Source organism: Arachis duranensis, chromosome 10, assembly GCF_000817695.3.
Source record: "Arachis duranensis cultivar V14167 chromosome 10, aradu.V14167.gnm2.J7QH, whole genome shotgun sequence".
Classification (NCBI taxonomy): Eukaryota; Viridiplantae; Streptophyta; class Magnoliopsida; order Fabales; family Fabaceae; genus Arachis; species Arachis duranensis.
In genome coordinates, this window is record NC_029781.3 from 104,796,497 (window position 1) to 104,815,392 (window position 18,896).

At 34.2% G+C, this 18,896-nt stretch overlaps 3 protein-coding genes across 6 annotated transcripts in view; all 3 read right to left on the minus strand.

Annotated features, from left to right (window-relative positions):
- Positions 1-3,249, minus strand: part of LOC107471761 (cationic amino acid transporter 1-like) — a 4,655-nt gene extending 1,406 nt beyond the window's left edge. Inside the window, exons 1-2 of the mRNA XM_016091251.3 lie at positions 2,888-3,249; positions 972-1,677 (exon numbers count right to left, since the gene is read on the minus strand). Of these exons, the coding sequence (XP_015946737.1) occupies positions 972-1,677; positions 2,888-3,182 (1,001 nt within the window). The 5' untranslated portion in view covers positions 3,183-3,249. The remainder of the gene's footprint in view (positions 1-971; positions 1,678-2,887) is intronic.
- A 919-nt stretch (positions 3,250-4,168) lies between these two features.
- LOC107471917 (T-complex protein 1 subunit theta) lies at positions 4,169-9,961 on the minus strand. Its single transcript, XM_016091450.3, has 13 exons — positions 9,639-9,961; positions 9,292-9,554; positions 8,580-8,726; positions 8,326-8,487; positions 7,743-7,820; positions 7,166-7,299; positions 6,951-7,023; positions 6,637-6,714; positions 6,366-6,488; positions 6,186-6,280; positions 5,467-5,676; positions 5,216-5,273; positions 4,169-4,559 (listed from the first exon to the last, which is right to left on the minus strand). The coding sequence occupies exons 1-13, from the start codon at positions 9,790-9,792 to the stop codon at positions 4,491-4,493; spliced, it is 1,644 nt and encodes a 547-aa protein (XP_015946936.1). The 5' UTR covers positions 9,793-9,961; the 3' UTR covers positions 4,169-4,490.
- A 697-nt stretch (positions 9,962-10,658) lies between these two features.
- On the minus strand, positions 10,659-16,503 carry LOC107471970 (aladin). 4 transcript variants are annotated; one of them, XM_052254992.1, is made up of 14 exons: positions 16,181-16,498; positions 16,033-16,088; positions 15,719-15,940; positions 15,495-15,609; positions 15,070-15,169; positions 14,790-14,972; positions 14,314-14,369; positions 13,632-13,719; positions 13,467-13,542; positions 12,980-13,079; positions 11,814-11,865; positions 11,574-11,714; positions 11,372-11,459; positions 10,661-11,021 (listed from the first exon to the last, which is right to left on the minus strand). In XM_052254992.1, the coding sequence occupies exons 1-14, from the start codon at positions 16,236-16,238 to the stop codon at positions 10,959-10,961; spliced, it is 1,398 nt and encodes a 465-aa protein (XP_052110952.1). In that variant the 5' UTR covers positions 16,239-16,498; the 3' UTR covers positions 10,661-10,958. The 4 variants fall into 4 exon arrangements, with proteins under 4 accessions (XP_052110950.1, XP_052110951.1, XP_052110952.1 ...); XM_052254993.1 differs by having other exon boundaries at positions 10,663-11,021; positions 11,574-11,711; positions 16,181-16,496; XM_052254990.1 differs by lacking the exon at positions 11,372-11,459 and having other exon boundaries at positions 10,659-11,021; positions 16,181-16,503.
- Positions 16,504-18,896: the final 2,393 nt, after the last annotated feature.

The following is an 18,896-nucleotide window of genomic DNA, read 5'->3' on the forward strand; positions in this document are numbered from 1 at the left end:
TTTTATAGTTTGTTTTAGTTTATCATCAAACTAAATATAAGAACATAAAATTTTATATTTCTATTCTTTATATCTTATTTTCAATATCTTATTTTATCCTATTTTCAAAAACAAATACAACCTTAAAAAACACCCTCAAGAACACCCTCAAGGCTTCGAACACCAATACAATCAGAGAAAACAATAGCCTAAGAAAAAAATTCAAGCACAAATTACAGTTATTACAGCACTATTACTGATATAAAAATATCTTTATGTTAAAAATAATAATTGATAATATTTAAATAATTTAATATATTTAACTAAATTTTTTAATATAATGTGTTCTAAAAGATTGATTGTTCGTTCTACGAAATAAAAAATAAAGATTTTATTTGGTAAAAATTCCATCAAAACTTCTTTTAAAAAATGTGTAAAATTCGTCCATTTCTCAAGAACAATAATTAAGAAACCCATACATTTATTTGGATTTGAAACCTACATACTTATTAGCTATCATCTTTAAATAAAAATATAATTATATATGAAAAAATATAAATAGACAATGAAAATATTAAACAATGTGAATAATGAATATATCGGATGTTTATTTTAATATTAAAATTTAAATGAATAATTTGAATGTGTAGTGTATTTTGATTTGATTGGTGGTTGTTCATTGTTCAAAAAAGTTATTGGTTAGCTATAAGTAGAGGTGGAAACTCAGATGCAATCGATTTTACGTGAAAGTTGATAGTTGAGAATCCTTAGATGATTTATCTAATTTGACTAAATTTTTATCTAACAACTCTCAACTATCAATTTCACGTGAAGTCAATTGCACCTGAATTTCAATATAATCAGATGAAAACACATATTTGCAGGTATGTAGAAACAAATAAATTCTTGGCACAATAATAAATTAGGGTATGAAAAGTAAAAGATTTCTTCAGTTTTTGTAAGTTGAGAAATGGGAGTATCTATAGCAGTACCTTGCTTGTCCCACCGCACCAACAAGAAGAACACTGGTCATCCCTTTCAAGGCTCCAAGGGCAACAATGTACTTTCCCCATCTCAACCCCGCCGCTTCAAACGCAACGGAAAACGCAGCGTTCTCATCAACTTTGCTATAGTTCTGCATCAGACACAGTGTAACCGCCATCATGCAGTATATCAATGTAGTCATCACCATCGATCCAATTAGCCCAATCGGTATGTCCCTTCCAGGATTCTTCGTTTCCTCCGCCATGGTGGAAACCGCGTCGAATCCCACGTAAGCGAAGAACAAAACCGCCGCGGATTGGAAGATGCCGCGAGCTCCGAAAGGGGCAAAATCGGAATAATTTTTTGCATCGGCTTTGGTCAAGCCTGCAACTATGATGAAGAGAATGACGATGACGTGGACGAAGGAGGCGATGTAGTTTAAGCGGGAAGATGCCTTGGTGCTCAAGATTGCGAAGATGGAGACGGCGATGAGGACGAGAACGGCGAGAGGGTCGAGCTGGTTGTAGTTGTGAGGGAGGGTTTTGACTTGGATCAGGAACTTGTCGGAATCTTGGTTGCATAGGGTGGCGAAGTAAGATGTCCAGGAGCGCGCCACGGCGGCGCCGCCGATCACATATTCAAGGAGGATGTTTCCGGCTGCTATGAAGGATATGAAGTCGCCAAGCTCTACTCTCAGGTATGCAAAGGAACCACCTGATGATAATTAAGGAACCAAATTAGAATAGAAAAGTATAAGGAGATAATAAAAATATTAAATGATGTAAATAATGAATATATGGGATGTTCATTTCACTAAATATACATATGGTTATTCTAATACTAAAATTTAATTAGATAATTTAGATGTGTAGTGTATTTTTATTTGATTGGTAGTTGTTCAGAAAAGTCATAGGTTACCTAGCATGAATTTAATCAAAATATTAGAATATGTTTAATTAGGATAAAAGTGAGTGCAAATTTTTTGTGAAAAATAATTTATTAAGAGAATGAATGAATTTTTATTTAAATTTAGAAATTAATTTTAATAATAAAAAAACAAATTTTTATTCGATTAAATTTATGTTTATAGACTTTAGATAATTATTTAAGTATGAGTTTGATTTGAAAAGTAATCATTTTTATAGGCATGACAATATTGTTTAAAATTTTCTTACATTTAATCTAGGTTTAATTACTTTGTTGGTCCTTTACGAAATTTTCAATTAGGTCTTTATATTTTTTTATCTTTTAATTGGGTCCTGCACCAATTTTTTTTTTAATTGAGTTTCTATACTTTTTTTTTATTGAGTTTCTGCACCAATTTTTTTTTAGTTGGGTCCCTATATAATTAAGCCAATTACTATTAAAAATGACCTAATTGAAAAAAAAATTAGTGCAGAGACCCAATTAAAAGGAAAAAAATATAAAAACCTAATTGAAAATTTCGCAAAATTATAGGGATCAACAGAGTAATCAAACCTATAGATAAAACATAAATTGAGAGGGTTTTAGTCTATAATTTATTTATTTTTCCCTAAGATATTCCTCTTCAAATATTATATGGAATTCATTAAAAACTTTTTTTATTTTTAAACTTGACTCAAAATCATTCACTAAAAAAATAAAAAATTTACGGTGCTTTTAAGTTTAATTTGGATGTTCTTAGTTATTTATAAAGCATTATTAGCTGCTAGAACACTCTAATAGCCAAAAGAAGTTGAATAATATATAAAATCACATTCAAACAACATTGTTGTTAACCTAAAAAGAAATATAACAATAAGAATTGCCTTTAGACCTTTAAATATTCTTTCTTTGTTCTATTTTTTGGATACCATCTCTTTAATTTTGTTCCCAACATGCTGAATTGTAAGCTAATATCAAATAAGAAAATTCCTTTTGTATCCTAATAATAGAAGCTTACCTGCGACAGGAATTTCAACAGCAAATTCAGTGTAGCATAAGACAGACAACATGGCTGAAATGCCAGAGATAACATAGGACAACACAACAGCGGGGCCCACATGGTTCTTAACCTCAAGCCCTGTTAGCACAAAGATTCCTGACCCAATCACACTTCCCATTCCGAACCACATCAGGTCCCACCAAGATAGTGTTCTCTTCATCTCATGCTGGCTCTGTTTCTTTGCCTCAACTAACTCCACTTCATCCATGGACCGAGCCATGACCCGGTTCACTAATCTTGATGGGGTGTTCATGATTGCTCTTCCGTAGTTGTAAAAACTCTCAAATGACTCTAGCTTTATTGAAGGAGGACCATGATTTTCTGCTATGCAATGGATATTATTATTACGAATTCAAAGAATTTTTCTACAGACTACTATGTGATACAAAAAATATTTCTAATTTATGAACCTACCAACCCGTTTTTCAGCCTAACAACCTAATATAAAGTAGCAAAACATACTAATAAACATAAGGATATATTATTTACCTCTTTATTATGCGACTTTGCACCAAAAGATGAAAGCCCCAACAGGCCACAACCTTTGATCTATTTGGATTGAAGAAATGGAGAAGGCAAACCAAAATTTTTATTTCTGTTTTTCACTTCATTCAATGTAGAACTGCAAATACATTAAAGAGGAATGCTCTATTGTCCGGCAATAAGAAACTAACAAACAAAGGGACGACAACAATTTCTTATGCATTTATTATACAATTGGCAACAAAGTGCACATCGACACAAAATAAGCATTCGTCAAAGTGAAAGGAATATTTTGGCGCATTCCATAAACGTAGAGCCAAAGGGGATGCAACATAAATTTGATAATTTTCAATCCAAGTCCGAATGAAAACACTAGCTTGAGGAATAATAAAATTTTGTAGTTTAAAACAGAATGAATGAGCTGCCAAGATACTTATGAAATGGACATTTAGAAAATGAAAGCAATTAATCAGAAAGCGTCTGTTTTAGTTGCAAATTAATATGGGTCCTTTTCTTGTGTTCGTCACTCTTCAGACTTACAGGTAATATTTTGTTTTATAATTGATGGAGTATTGTGAAACCAGTTCTTAAATTGAGATTTTAAAAGGAGCAATGAGATTTTCGGAGCCAAATCCTAAATTAAGTTCATTCCAAAATTTTATTTGATGAAATATATATAAAAGAGAGGCTCTAGTCTTTGATGCTCCAAGTAAATTATTCAGCTTTTGCAAGTTATGAGGGAAAAACAAATGTGGATAAGGTTGACAATGATGCTTAGCATAGCATGCAAAAAATAATGTAACTAATTAAGATCAAATACGTCCCACAAAGCACAAAGCAATAATGCTCACAGCAAGAAAACGAAACAACACCATCTGACAGTAAGAACTAAATTTACAGAACCCCATTTCTTGTAAGCTTGTATTGTATTCCTTAGACAATCAAAATTCAAAATTTGTAACATCCCATTACTGACATCAGAAGAAAACAAGATGCCCTATAATCCAAGCTGCCAAGGAAATCATGTCACAATGAAACACAAAATGGATCAAAGAAACATAGTCAAATTCTCATTAATTTAATCATCATCCATGCCAGCAGCAGGTTGCTCTCTCCTTGGTCCACCAGCTGGTTTTGCCATAATGATCTAAAAACATCAAAAGATACAGTCTCCATAAATTTTCGGCTAGAGAAAAAGGGATGGAACATACATATTCACATAAAATTGTTGATAAATTGCAATCTGGAACAATCAACAGTCATAATGGATTGGAGTAACTACAGTATTTTACTTCCAATTAACTACTTAGAACTAAATATTCATGTTTAATGACTGTGTAAAATTCTTGAAAACAAATAAGTTTCTGGGCTAAAATATCTGTGCACGGAAGCAGTGATCCTTAGGGCCTTGAAGAGACTACAGATAGCTCCAAATCTCAAATTACTAGATCCCAATTCCCATTTGGCAAAACAATATCAACACACATACTCTTTGGAATCCACATCATCCATGATACTGAGCCAGATTTTTTAAGATAGATCATGCTTCATAATATACTCATCAACTATCATTAAAAGAGAAAAATTGAATTAAATTGATTGTACATAATTACCAGTGTTAACTGTTCTCATCTTCCTATATTTACTCTCACTCCATTTATTTTTTTTCATTCATTTAATAGGGTTACAAGTAGAAAAATATAGTTGATATTGCCTAAGTTTTCTAAATAAACACTTAATTTGTGCTGCAGGGGTTTAAGGTGGCAAACTGAAACCAACAGAAAACTGAATATAACTTATTACCTGATCCACCCGTAGTACAGTGCATGCAGCATCAGCAGCGTATTTAAGAGCAAAGAACCTGAGCAGCCAAAAAAAATGATGAATTTTTTCCTCCAAATGGTAGAAGATAAATTCAAGTCTAATTCAACATCAAGTCTAAGCAGTTCAAAGAAAGCTACATCAATTAACCCTTCATACCATTTTTCACAATTTTACATTAAAAAATTTAAGGTTTATAATGAAGAAAAGATGCATGTCAGGAAGAAACTTACTTAGTCACATGTAGATCCCAAACCCCTATGGTTGACACATCCTTACAAACACCCTCTTCCAGATCAATGCCAACTCTGGTATTTCCTGAGGCATGTTCCGCATACAGAGAAGATATGATCTCCATTGCATTTAGCCCAGCATTCTCAGACAAAGTTCTTGGAACCATTTCAAAACTTTCAGCAAATTTTGCTATGGCGTACTGATCCAATCTGCAAAGCCATTTTGCAAATGTTTATCCCATCCGTAATACAATTACCGAATAAGCATCACATTACACAAAGAAAACAAGTCTTGAAGCATTGAGATGGAGGCTATTTCTCCCGAGCATTAAATAAACAAATAATGGAATCCTTTGACTATTAATCAGGTCTGAATTTCCAAACATTTACATCCGAAGTCACAACTCAATTGATTATTAAAACATCTAGTGATAAGATGACCCAACATAAAAACTGCAGCATATACATGATCAGAAGTTACTTTTGTAACAAAAGATACACAGGACAAGACAAGATAAAAGAATCTACCAATAACATGTTTAAGTCAAAAGATCAAAGTGCAAGTAACAAGACAGATTGAAACTCAAAAATGTAGATTGAATGCATGTTGAAGCATGTCACTTGTTAAACAGCGGAATTAATAGCAGCACATTGATGAATCCACAAAATGCAAACCCATGTCCTACATATTTAAGACATAAGAGGAAAACATAAGATACCCTGTCTCCTTGAAAGAAAATTCCTTCACCCTTTTAGCCAATTCAATTTCAGTTGCTGCAGCTCCAGGTACAGTTCGGCTATCCCTGCACATGGCCTGACAAATAATTGCACAAAAATCCCAACTTTAAACAAGAATGATGGGATTCAACTTAGGATTGTATGCAGCATCCAGAAAATACCTTGTAAGTGTTCACCCCATCATCAACTGCTCTTTCGAGATCATCTAGAATACTGTCGGTACTGCCTCGTAAAACAACAGTGGCCACAGAATTTCCACCCTCTTCGTTTTTCACTATGGTTACCTACATACCATGGTAAGAGAAAGGGTAAAATCAGAAATTTGGAAAAGGGGGGGGGGTAAAAGAGGCAACAAAAAAAGCTTATACAGAGAAACATAAGCAAGAAAAGGCAAACATGACAATTCAGAATGCAAACAATTCCTTCACATACCCTGACACCACCAATTTCCTCAACTGAAACAGAATCAACATATCCAAGATCATCTGGGTTTGGTTGCCCAAGTTTTAACTGTTGCAGGTAAACAGAATGGGTTAGAAAGACTATGCAAAAGCTTTTTTCTTTTCGTTGTTTTTGCTCTTGCATACAGGAACTCTCATCTTTTTTTTTTCCTTGTGTAATTCTTATATATGTCTTAATGATATTCTTTTTTTTTTATCAAAAATAAATATATGAATGTAAAGAAAAATTTCGGCCATAAAATAATCAAAAGCTTCTCTCTACATAGCCAAGGAAAGAATACATACCATTGCAACAGCACCCGTTGTCCGGCAAAATCGACGTAGCTCAAACTTAGAACTGATTTTCAAAACCATGAGCCTATAGATCAAGAATTTATAGTTAGAAAACAATCTACACTTGGCATGATTTCAAATTGATGCAATCACAAAGTTCTTATTTTTTTTATGAATCAAAACATGAAACAACTTAAAAAACTAAAAGAGGATATGTCTTGACACACTTATAACGCTCACAAAAATGCAAAGCCATCTCTCCTACTGATCCTCCACTGACAACCACTTTGGCACCAGACTCTGCAACCGCCTTAATGAGCTCCTCTACTTTGGCCTCTTCAGTTTTTGAATAATTTTCCAGCTATGAAAATCAAAATGAAGATAACAAATCTGATTAGCAAAAGAATCAAGCACAGAATTCATATCTACAAATAAAAATGCAAATCACAAGAAAATTGTCATGAAGCATATTTATGATAAGAAACTTTTGTACATCCAATTTAAATACATCGACATCAGGTGATTAATGAAGACATTGCCTTAACCAGCAAGAAAGAGTTAAAAAGTTGAAGACAAAAGTAGTTAGAATATAATTTCCAAAGAAAAGCTCCGACAACAAAAACAGCAAAAGAACATCATCCGCTGCTTTGGTGAATTTACAGGAAATAGCCATTATGCAAAGTTCGGCAAAACCCAACATTAGTTTATATATAGTTTTTATCATAACACAAATAAAGAATTAAATACTGCAACCCCACAAAAATGAGAAATGATGTTCAGCAAAAAATAGTCACTTTGACAAACCTGCTCTGCTGTATGTATGAGGACAGTTCCTTTGGTTTCGGTTGCAGATGTATCAACACCACCAGCAAAGACAGCAACCTATAACAGCAATGACATGAGAGATCAGCACTTATGTAAGAATTGAGTCAATAGCATATTGATGCTATATTAGGGAAGACAAAAACAACTTTATGTAGATTTCCTAGAAAATTGGATCAAAATTGCATATCCTTCGTGATGATGGATATTTGCATAATATATATATATAGCATAATTAGAAAACGAGTGTGCAAGAGAATGATTCTTCTTTGAAACTACTTGAGAGCTTAAAAAATGAACAATAATGTGCCAACATGCAAGATAGAAACATAATTATACATTTATACTACAGCAGCAGTGAAGAGTGAGTTCAATACATCTCAAAATCCAGCATGCCTTGCAATAAAATATTCGGCTTTTCATGGGCAGTATGTTAGTATGTATATATATTTGTTGTTTGTTTTCATGTACTTTACTGATTATTGATTGCTTTTCTAGTACAAGTTTCAGCTGGGACAATGTCTTACTCTTAAACTATAAGTCCCAAAACGCATGGAACACTAACCTTTGCCTTCTCGATTCGCTTTATGGTCCCAACGGTATCACTTTTCAAAACCATTCCCCGAACAACAGTACTATTATGCAAGCCCCCTCCGAGTAGCTTTGCAACACGGACGTTGTCCACATTAAAGTTCGCAGGATTTTTGGGACACACTTGTATACATGCCTACATTTTCCAATTAGAAATCAGAATTCCGAGCGTCATGCAAATAAAAACATTGTGTCATAGTAAAAGAAAGGTAATCAAGATATACTCACATCAGCAACAAGCGAGCATATAGTGTCTTCCTGACCAAATTGCTTGCTAGCAACAGCTGCTTTCATTCTAGAAATAACTTGCTCCTTATCACGGACATCCATAGTCTCCGAACCCTTCTCGACCAATTCATCCAATATTTCAATAGTCTGAAATAGCATAGCATTTAGAAATGAGTCAGTTAACGGCCTCACAAGAGCAAAGTAGGGATTTGTGGAGTGTTTGCATGGATCAAAATAAGAGATCTCCATCAACTCATCATGTTTCTATTCAAACCATTATCAAGTTTCATAAACATTTAACAACTCGCTCAATTTAGAAACAAAGAAGGTTATACCAATGCTGTCCATCCAAATCCCAAATACGCCCTACAAGGGATATGACAGCACACTAAGACAGTGATACTAGGGTCCTTCCTTCTAAGATGAACACTTAGGCAGCGAATATTTCAGTGCCATCCATTGCGTCTCTCTATGTCTATGTCTCTGTCTAATGCAATCAAACATATGCGACAACTCACGTGATGTTGCCTTCACGTGAAGATGATAACTATCAAATCTAACTGTTTTCAACTTCACGCGACGTGAGTTTCCACCTCAAACATATGTATCCTACAGCATCCATGTATTTTGCGTCTATAGACACTAACCAAACACAACCTAATCTCTCCCTCTCTCTTCTCTCACTCTCTCGTCAGAGAAATAAGAGACAAACCTTATTAATTGCTTTCGTATATCCACTGATGATCTCGCTCGGGTGCAGTCCCATCCGAATAAGTTCCTCAGCGCCCTGCAGGATCTCGCCGGCAAAGGAAATCGTCAAATTGGCACCGTCACCGATCTCCTCCTGCTGAGCCTTCCCAGCCAAAACCAAAATCTTAGCAGCAGGATGCTGGACCTCAAGCTCGTTGACAATGGTGGCCGCATCGTTAGTGACAAAGAGCTTGTCCAAATGATTTATAACCATCTTATTCATACCTAAAGAAACAAGACACAAAACATGGATGTAATGGAAGCGAATCTGAAGAAAATGAACAAGTTAGAAGCGGTTAGAGAGGTTACCGTTAGGGCCGAGGGAGGTGCGGGTGATGGTGGAGAGCTGCTTGCAGGCGTCGATGTTCTTGAGGACGGCTTCGTCGAGGCCGGAGAGGTGCTTGTGACCTTCCTTCAGCATCGACTGAATGCCGTACGGCTGAATGTTGAAACCCGGCGCCATTGTTTCTTGCTTGCGAGTGAGAGTGTGAGAGTGTTTAAAACCCTAAACCCGTGAAATGGTGGTAACTTCTCTTTTTCTCTGGATTTCAATTTTAAGCGCAAGGCAACCCAGAAAGCCCTAGAGAGAACTTGGAACTAAAAATAAAAATCAAATGAGTGGAAAAGCTACTTTGTTGCTTACAAATGAATACTTAGAAAAAAAGATTATATATAATATATCATGGTAATAAAGAGAAAATAAATGCAAAAATACTATATGTACGGAAAATTTGAGTATTGAGTCACTGTATATTTTTGTATGTAAATATATATTGTTTAGTCGAGGTATAGCTTAAATAGCATAATTTTGCTATACTTATAAATTTCAGGTTCAAGTCTCTTTATTTTTTAAAATATATATATATATATATATTGTGTAATTTATTTTTAATATATATTTTATATTTATTTTTGTATTACTTATTTTCTATCACTGTCATTCTAAATTTTGGTATCTGTAACCATTTTAAAATATATGTTTATTCCTTAAGAAAATTGAAAATATTGATTTTGTAATTATAGATATTTTCTTTTTCTAAGATTTTACTACCTATCACCTACGTTTAATGTTGAGTTATGAATTATGACGTTGTAAAATTTTATATAGATTTATAAAATTTCAAAAGATATTCGTAAGGACAAATTAAATAAAAATTTTAAAAATATAAATCATCAGAGTTTGAAGGCATAAGTGCATAACATTGTCTTAATGGCTTTAGCAGATATAGCCCTAGATATTTTAATGATTGATCTTGAAATTTGTATTGTCATAAATTGAGGAGTAAGACATGCAAAATGATTATAAGTTCGGGGAATAAACAAGACCTCATATTCATATTCATCATCATTCATCATAATATAATGTGTTTTTTCATGGTTGCTAAGCTTACACTTCCAATTTTTTACCTGTGGTTGATATACATCAGAATTATCAACTAAATCGCCAAACAAATACACCACTACTCCACTGGCCTTCTCTTTTGCTACTATTTAAACACTGAAGAAGGATAGTTGCATTGCATTTAAAAAATACCAAAACATTGAACAAATGAACTTGACATCAAAGTCAGCTTCTTGCTCTTGCTCCAAAATTTGTATACAGCCGCCGGAGGATTACAGAATTTCTCTTCACGGAAGCATATGAGAGCGAAATAGCAGAGGATAAGTGCAACAAAATCCAGTGCTCCAACACTGCAAAACAAAAAGTAAGAAACGGGAAAGAATCTCAGATTTTTGCGGAAAGAAATTATGCAAGCATAGGGAATCTAAGACCTGTACAATTGAAACCATGCACTGTACTGGAGAATTTTCAATGATTCAATATTTCAATTGGATGCTAATTGTATTTGCACCATTAATATGATATCACCGCCACGAACAAATGCTCCTTGAATATAAGTTATAATATTATATTATATAAATATAGCACATGAACATGAACGAACAAAAACCTTTTCCTACTGAGCAGACTCTTATATAGAATATTGGTTTCAAAAGCACAGATGGAAACAAAAGCGCAGCAAAATTCAAAGCATACTTACCACAGAAAGCAATGGTCCCTGCTTAAACTTCCCATGAAATGAAAAAGAAATTGGTCTTGGATTTTCTCCAGGTCCCCTTATAAATCCACTAACATGTACAATGGGAAATCAATAAATTAAGCATCCAAATATATATATATATATATATAACAATTGACAATTTGCATGCAAGTAATTGGAGCATAATGAAGCATGAACTCACATTAATGATGTAGATATAAGAGGAGTCCTTCTAGTATCATATATGGCAATCAGACCCCTGTAAATATCCTCTCCGTCTTTAAATGACAAAGCTAATCGCTCCCCAGAATCATCCCATGCTATCTTTTCAATTCCCTTACTTCTTGAGATAAATATAAGATAACCAACATAAGGCTTTAGGACCAAATCACAACCATAAAAAAAAATATTATTGAAATAAATAAATAAAATTCATCTATACCTTCTTATCAATGATAATATCTCTGGCAAATCTACAGGTAACAAATGCGCATCTGGAAAAGGCCAATAATAGTTAGCTCTCAATATATCAAATATATGTCAGGGAAATAAAATAAAACAACATTTTACAATTATGCTTATAGATTGATGCTATGAATAAACAAGGCAACCATGATTTGAGGTTAGAAGACACTGAATCACAACCACCAATGTCTAAATATTTCATTGCATGTACTTCCAACAAAAAATAACATTGATGGCATGCTACATGCAAATTACTTAATATCCTCAACTCCTTGCAATACAGTTTCTGGAATGGCTGCAAGTGGCTTCCTAGGCTCATTGTAGTGATGTAACATGAACAACATAAAACTTTCACTCTTTTATCGAGGCTAATGCAAGACCAGGATAATATTTTTTGCTTTTAACTTTTCTACTACATGTATCCCTAAGTATACAACAGTATAAATCACCGTCTCCAATATCACCAATCTTCTAATTCCATCAACTTACTAAAAAGTGCCTGTTGAGAAATGTAAATGTGTTTAGCGAAAAATTAAGTATACATTACATGTAATGCAGCCAAAGTAGAGAGCATGTGTTTCGTCTTAGACATATTTTAACATGATTGATGTTTGGAAGCATTGATATTCCTTAAATAAACAGACATCTTGGTAATTGGGATATGAATATATCAAATACACTTGCCATAGTCAATACTTAAACTTAAGGAATCCAATGCTCTGCATAACTTGTCTATAAATATGGTTTGCTTTAAGGAGAAATAGTGATGTTTCATCCATTTAGCCACCCCTACCTACAGTGAATTAGATAATGTTGTGTGTTATAAAACATTGACTGAAGGGGATTCTCGCCAGTCACTCATTAAGATATCAATAACTTCCACCAAAAGATGTGTTAGATTCATGTACAGAGCCAAAGTTATTGAGGTCTAAAAATATAATGCATAATGTTTTCCCTCTTTATCTTTCTTTACGCTTTTCCATCTATTCCTTAAACTTCAATGCCACACATATCAATTTTCCCAGTATTAATTAAGCATGGTAATCCAGCCTAGCTGAACAAAACTTAGTAATTGTTGGTGTAACATGGAAAAATACATATAACTGAATTCACATAAAAACTTTTAAAGCCAAGGTCAGATACCTAAGGAGGGAGGCTTTGATGCAAAGTGAACAGATCCCAAAGTCGAGGAATCAGAAAATGCAAGCAGTATCATTCGCCCATCTGGATCCCATGTTGCACCCTGATTTTATATAGTAAAAAAATGACCATCAGCCTAATAACACAAGCATGTACAATATTAAATGGGGGAGGAAATTTAGATGGGACTGCAATACCCTGAAAGTTTAGATGTCAGTTGTATTCCTTTTTGTTTTGGGCTCTGCCCTCTTTATGTACCCAAAAAAAAAGTGGGGTGGAAAAAAAGGTCATTATAGAAGGCCTGAAGTTTCATGAGCACCAAGTGAAGGCTTTATATTTTATACAGTTGAAGATAATTCATTTTACAGTGTCTATATATTTTTTCAACACTTCAATTGGCCAACACACAAAGAAAGGTTAGCAACCATATGCTGCATCACAGCACACGAGTCATTATAGAGCATCAAAACATTAATTTATAATTCCATACCTTGACAAAACCACTAGTTGATGACCATTGTTCTGATGTCCAGGTATTTGTTTCCCAAAGATAAAATGTGCCATCACTGTGCAAGAACATAATAATGAGGTTATGAAGCTATGATCAATAAAAGTTCCAGAGTGTAAAGAAGACACGTTTAGTTTGTTCCACTACAATTTTGATGCAAAGAAGTAATCTCCAGTAGGTGACCACTTCAACGTTGATATGCCTCCTAATCCCCGACGAATTGGCGTCCCCATACCTACAAATAATATGGAGAATAACTAAATCAGAAAGCAGAGACAAACTTTCATGTGTGAGGTTTTTATACCTCTCATAATGACAATCAAAATACAGATTAAAGGTTAAACTAGTTTTGGTCCCAACATTACATACATACGTTTTTTGGCTTGTCTCTAATCCCTATACTAAATAAAAGTTTAAGTCCCCATAAGCTGAATAAATTTTGGTTTACATCTCTTTATGCTAAAAGATATTTTCTACAAGTCCCTTTAGTGAACAGGAAAGTGGTTTGGTGAATATTAGTTCACTAAGGTGTTGAACAGTATTCTTTTTTATAACTGTGGAGCAAGCTTCATTTATGGTTTACCAGGTTCAATCTTCTGTAATAGTAATGTGATGTTCAGGTCACAAGTCTTACAGAAAAATATATGAAGTTTACAGTATGCTTTATATCACCTTAAAATAGAGAAACAATTTAGGAAGAAGATGAAAAAGAAAATTTATTGAATGACTTTTTAAGCTTATTTGGCACAATATTAATAGATCACCATGCTTAAAGTATGCTTCAAGGTAAAACATTAGGCAACCTAAGGAGGCAAAAATTTTCACGCACCTTGAGCAACATCCCACACAGTGAATGCGGAGCTCTCATATGAAGCAGAAGCTAAGTATGTGAATATAGGTTAAGTAACAAATGGTCAAGTACAAATAATTTTAAATAAAATTTATTGAAAAGGGAAAATTCTGTTCAAATTGGTCATGAATAAACATTGTTTGTACTAAATAATACAGTTCTATAGATGTCCAAAACATCTGAAAACTTATATAACAAGCGAATTAAGGCTGTTAACTCACAAGTTCACGTAAAACTGGAAAAAAGTGAACTGAACAGCATTTCTTGCAAAAAGTTACACGAGAAAAGTCATAATCATATGTGGGTTTGTTTCTGATTTTCAAAAATTTACTTTATACCTTGAATTTTTTTTCCGCATAGTTGAAAAGGCCGAAAACTAGCTTTTCTTACAAGGTATTCTAAAACAAACACTTTGAAAAACCTGTGGCAAAAACTTTTTAATATTATTTTGAGGATATCTTCCATCTGGACTCCAAGTAAGTGCGCTAACATGTTCATCATTCTGACTGCGAAGAAAATCAACCAAGATATACCGGATTCCTGAGCCTCTAGACAAACTTCCCAAAAATGAAACAGTGCCGGATCTGATAGATGCTGCATTTCCAGGATAAGAAGCTGCCCAAATGCATATCCCACTCCTGCAACAGTGATTCCAGTAAGCAAGAAAGAACATTTTGTATCAATTGGCATTGTAGAGTAGACACCATAATAAACATGTATAAGACAGAGTCTCACTTGCAACCAACAGCTAGCATCCTTCCACCATTGGGCCTCCACTCTAGTACTCTAACATCTCTCTGTGATTCGTTGGTCAAGATAGTTGGCTCCTTCCCCTCTACTCACAATGTCAAAATCACCACAATTTATCATCAAAAGAAAATTTCCATCATAACAAACATCTTAATGTGATTACAATAACAACAAAAATAAGCTACTAACAGAATCAATGCATCAGCTATATTTAGCAACTAAAACAAGTTGCAAACAGTATAAAGTACATTTGTTTGTGGATATTATCTTTCTTTAACAGGAAAACGCCATTCTTCAAATAAAAAAGCACTTCTTAAGTTGGTATAAGCATGTTTGCATAAGCTTCTTAAAATATAGGCAAGTAGATAGTGAAATTGCTTCCGCATTCATGATCATGTTAAATTAAGCACCTGAATCTTCATAATCGCGGATGATGACCTGTGTCCGCCCTGATATAAACGCAACTATATGCTTATTCAGGTGCCAGCTCACTCCTTTTAGATCAACCTCTGGCAACAAATGCACCTAACATAGCATGGAATTCACATCACAACTCAATCTAATGAATTATCCAAACAAGCAACACGGGACAAATCAGAGCTCGAAAATTGAATCGAAAAAATCAAGAACATACATCATTAGGGTAAAATAGGCGTCTGAGACACCCGCTTACAAAGCCTTCCAAGACTGCCACAAGACTTTTCTTCTGAACAACCTCAACTGCCATTGCCGCCGCCGCCGCTGCCGGTGTTCCTTCTTGTTCGCCAGTATCACTTTCTAGAGGCGGCGGAGAAGGGGATGGCGACCTCTCCAGCTCCTGCTCCAACTGAAATGGCACAGGGCTGAACACCATTCCCTAATAATACCCGAAAAAATATAATCAAATAAAGTTAAATTAAATCTAAGTAAAATGGAAATGCGGAAGGAGTGTAAATGATTAGGGATTACAAGAATCTTTCCATAGGTTGCATTGGCTCGGTCGTCGGAGAGTTCGTTGGCGGTAACTACACATTTGAAAAGGAAAATTCATTCATTCATTTAATCACAGTTTTAAACACATATACAGAGAGAGAAGGAGAGAAAGAGAGAGAGTAACTGAGTTCACGGTTGACTTCGCAGATTGTGACGGAACCAAGAGGAGGGAAGGAAGCCATGGCTGCGATGTAGGGTTTTAGAGAGAATAAGTTAGGAAAGCTTCTGAATGAGAGAATCGAATGGATTAATGGTTGCACCGTTGCGGTGGCAGATGTGGCCGTGTGGATGAGTCGTCTCGTGTTACGACTTATTCCGGCGACTTCGAATGCAACTTCACAGCTTCCGCGAGCTGCAGCGGTGGGTGGTGGTGCTTTGAGTGTGATTGTTTGAGAGCCAGAGTTTTAACTTTAAAATGGGTTTTCAAATATTAAGTTTTAAATCCTTCAACTTTTACGAAATTGCAATCCAAACCCTAACTCATTAACAAATGACAAAACGAGTACAACTAGAGCTGAAAATGAATCAAATCAGCTTGAGGGACTTGTTAACTCACTCAATAGTCAATAAGCTGAGGTTGTGAGCATGTTAGTCAAATTTGAGTTCATATATTAAATAAATTGAGTTTGATTTTACATCCTACCAATTCATTAGCTTGTTCGATTATAGATGACTATGACTAGCTTAGTTAGTGATGACTATGAGTAGTTAGGAATTGACATACCAATAAAAAAATTGACAATTGTCGTGGTTTAAAGTAGATTATATTTTCAATTATAAAGCTAAGTCTGGTTATTATTAATTCAATAGAGATAATTAAAAATATTTTGCCATAGAAAAAATTTAAAAAAGACATAAGACTATAACTATAGAAAAAATTTTAAAAATATATAAGACTAGAATTATTTTTTTTTGTTTGTTTAGGCACTATTATTTTAATAAAAAAAGATTTTTTAATAAAAAATTTTATTTTTTAGCGTATTTGTCAAATTTCTAATAGTAGAAGTAAAAATACTAAAAAAATAAAAAATATCTTTTTTAAGAATATGTAATTTATATCTGTTGAGTTAAAAAATTAACTAAATTAATTAGTGATGACAAACATTATTTTTGGGTAAAATAAATAATTAGTGTTGATGAGTATATGTTGTTAATTATTTATTGATGCAAGCCAAAACCAAAATAAAAGCAAGTAGCCCAAACTGAATGGAATCAAGATACAAGGCTGGCAGGCTATAAAGCAATGAAAGCCCAAAAGAAAAACAAAGAAAGAAGACAGATGGGCCAAACGGGTTGCTTAATGGATATCCGATCCAAACCCAAGTTGATTTCAAATCCTTCCAACTTGATCTCACTTCCAAAGCAACGTCCCTCTTTTCCTCTGTTTTAGTTAAAGCACAGAATTCAGAAAAAGTAAGAAAGAGAGCTTAGATCCTAAGCTAGTCATGAAAGAAGAAGGAAAGAGAAGGTTAAGCAAATAAGGGTAAGGTCTAATCAACCATTTCAAACCATATCAAGAAAAGATCAGAAGGTTAAAGGTAACCAATTTCCTCATACATGCAACACAATTTCTTCTCTTCATCTTCAACTCTCTGCCACTCCATTTTGAGCTATACGGAAAAGAAGATTTATGTTCCTCATTGTTGTGTATCTACGGTCACAAGTGATACTTGGAGACCAAGTTCTGTTTCAATGGTCAAGATCTGGGTTTACCATTGAAGAAATCTTTTTCTGTTGATAATGTGACTTTCGGTCAAGATAAGAAGTCAGAAACAAAATTTCCATTGTGAGGATTAATGAGAAAAAGTGAGACAGTGGGTTGGTGAAGCTCAAGGCTCAAGAAGTTAACCTAGGAAGAGCAACCAAACAACATGCAAGTAGATAAAAGAGGTTTGCTGTTCATTCAGAAGCCAATGAGAGAAAACCAGAGTTTGGTGAGTTGTGTAAAGAAGTTCCTCTACTTGGATAATGCTTTCTTTCAAAGAAGCATTCGGCCAATACTGAAGAACTGAATTTGAGGTTTGCAACTCTGGTTTATCACATAGCAAAGAGGTTGTTGATGAAGTCAATCTCCTTCATGTTTTACAGATTGTAATGTACTTTTCTATGTTTATCTTTCTGTAATTTCTTGTATGAAAATGCATATTGAGAGAGCTCAAGTAAAAGTCATGAGTGGAAAAAAAGCTGAGTGATACACTTGAGAGAAAAGCCTATAGTTATTTTCAGATTTCTTTAGTATGCCTGTGTCTTGTATTTTGTACCTGTAAGGTATCCCTTTCTTAGTTGGGTTAGCACTAAGAGTGAAGAGTTAGGTATTAGCATAGCCAATGTAAAGTTAGGTTAGAACTTGAGTGTGAAAGGATTGTATAGTGGAATTGGTGTATGTAATACTTTTAACTATAGTGGAAATTCCTCCATTGTTGTAGAGGAGACTGGACGTATGTTGCATTGCACAAGGCAACCAAACCAGGATATATGCTGATGTTAGATTTTCTCTTCTCTACTGTGTTCTGTTTTCTGATATTCATGAGACAAAAATAAATTGTCTCATAAATTTTCGCTGCTGAGTACAAATAGAATCAGAATTAAAAGTTTGTTTAAAAGGGTCATAACAGCAACAGAAAAGGAAGGCATAGTTAATGACATGAAAATCTGAAACCCTTTATTATTAGTGAAATATAATTAACCATTTGAAATGGTATTGTACTCGGACTAGAGAAGAGATCATCACTTAGAAAAGAAGCAGAATACTAACAAATGCCAGGATTAGAGTATAATTAGGTGACAGAAGTAGAGAAAGAAGAAATGAAGAGACAATCAGAAGGAGACTATGAAGCACT

Bases quoted from the DNA above. Each gene is read 5' to 3' on its own strand.
- LOC107471917 (XM_016091450.3), bottom strand. From the start codon at position 9,792: ATGGCGCCGGGTTTCAACATTCAGCCGTACGGCATTCAGTCGATGCTG. The intron at 8,727-9,291 runs GTTTGTCTCTTA...ATGCTATTTCAG, and splicing joins ATACGAAAGCAATTAATAAG to ACTATTGAAATATTGGATGA. The intron at 4,560-5,215 runs GTAATAAGTTAT...TGATGTTTTTAG, and splicing joins CTGTACTACGGGTGGATCAG to ATCATTATGGCAAAACCAGC.
- LOC107471970 (XM_052254990.1), bottom strand. From the start codon at position 16,238: ATGGCTTCCTTCCCTCCTCTTGGTTCCGTCACAATCTGCGAAGTCAAC. The intron at 15,610-15,718 runs GTATGTTCTTGA...ATGCTATGTTAG, and splicing joins GCCTATTTTACCCTAATGAT to GTGCATTTGTTGCCAGAGGT. The intron at 11,715-11,813 runs GTATAGATGAAT...ATTTATCTCAAG, and splicing joins ATATTATCATTGATAAGAAG to AAGTAAGGGAATTGAAAAGA.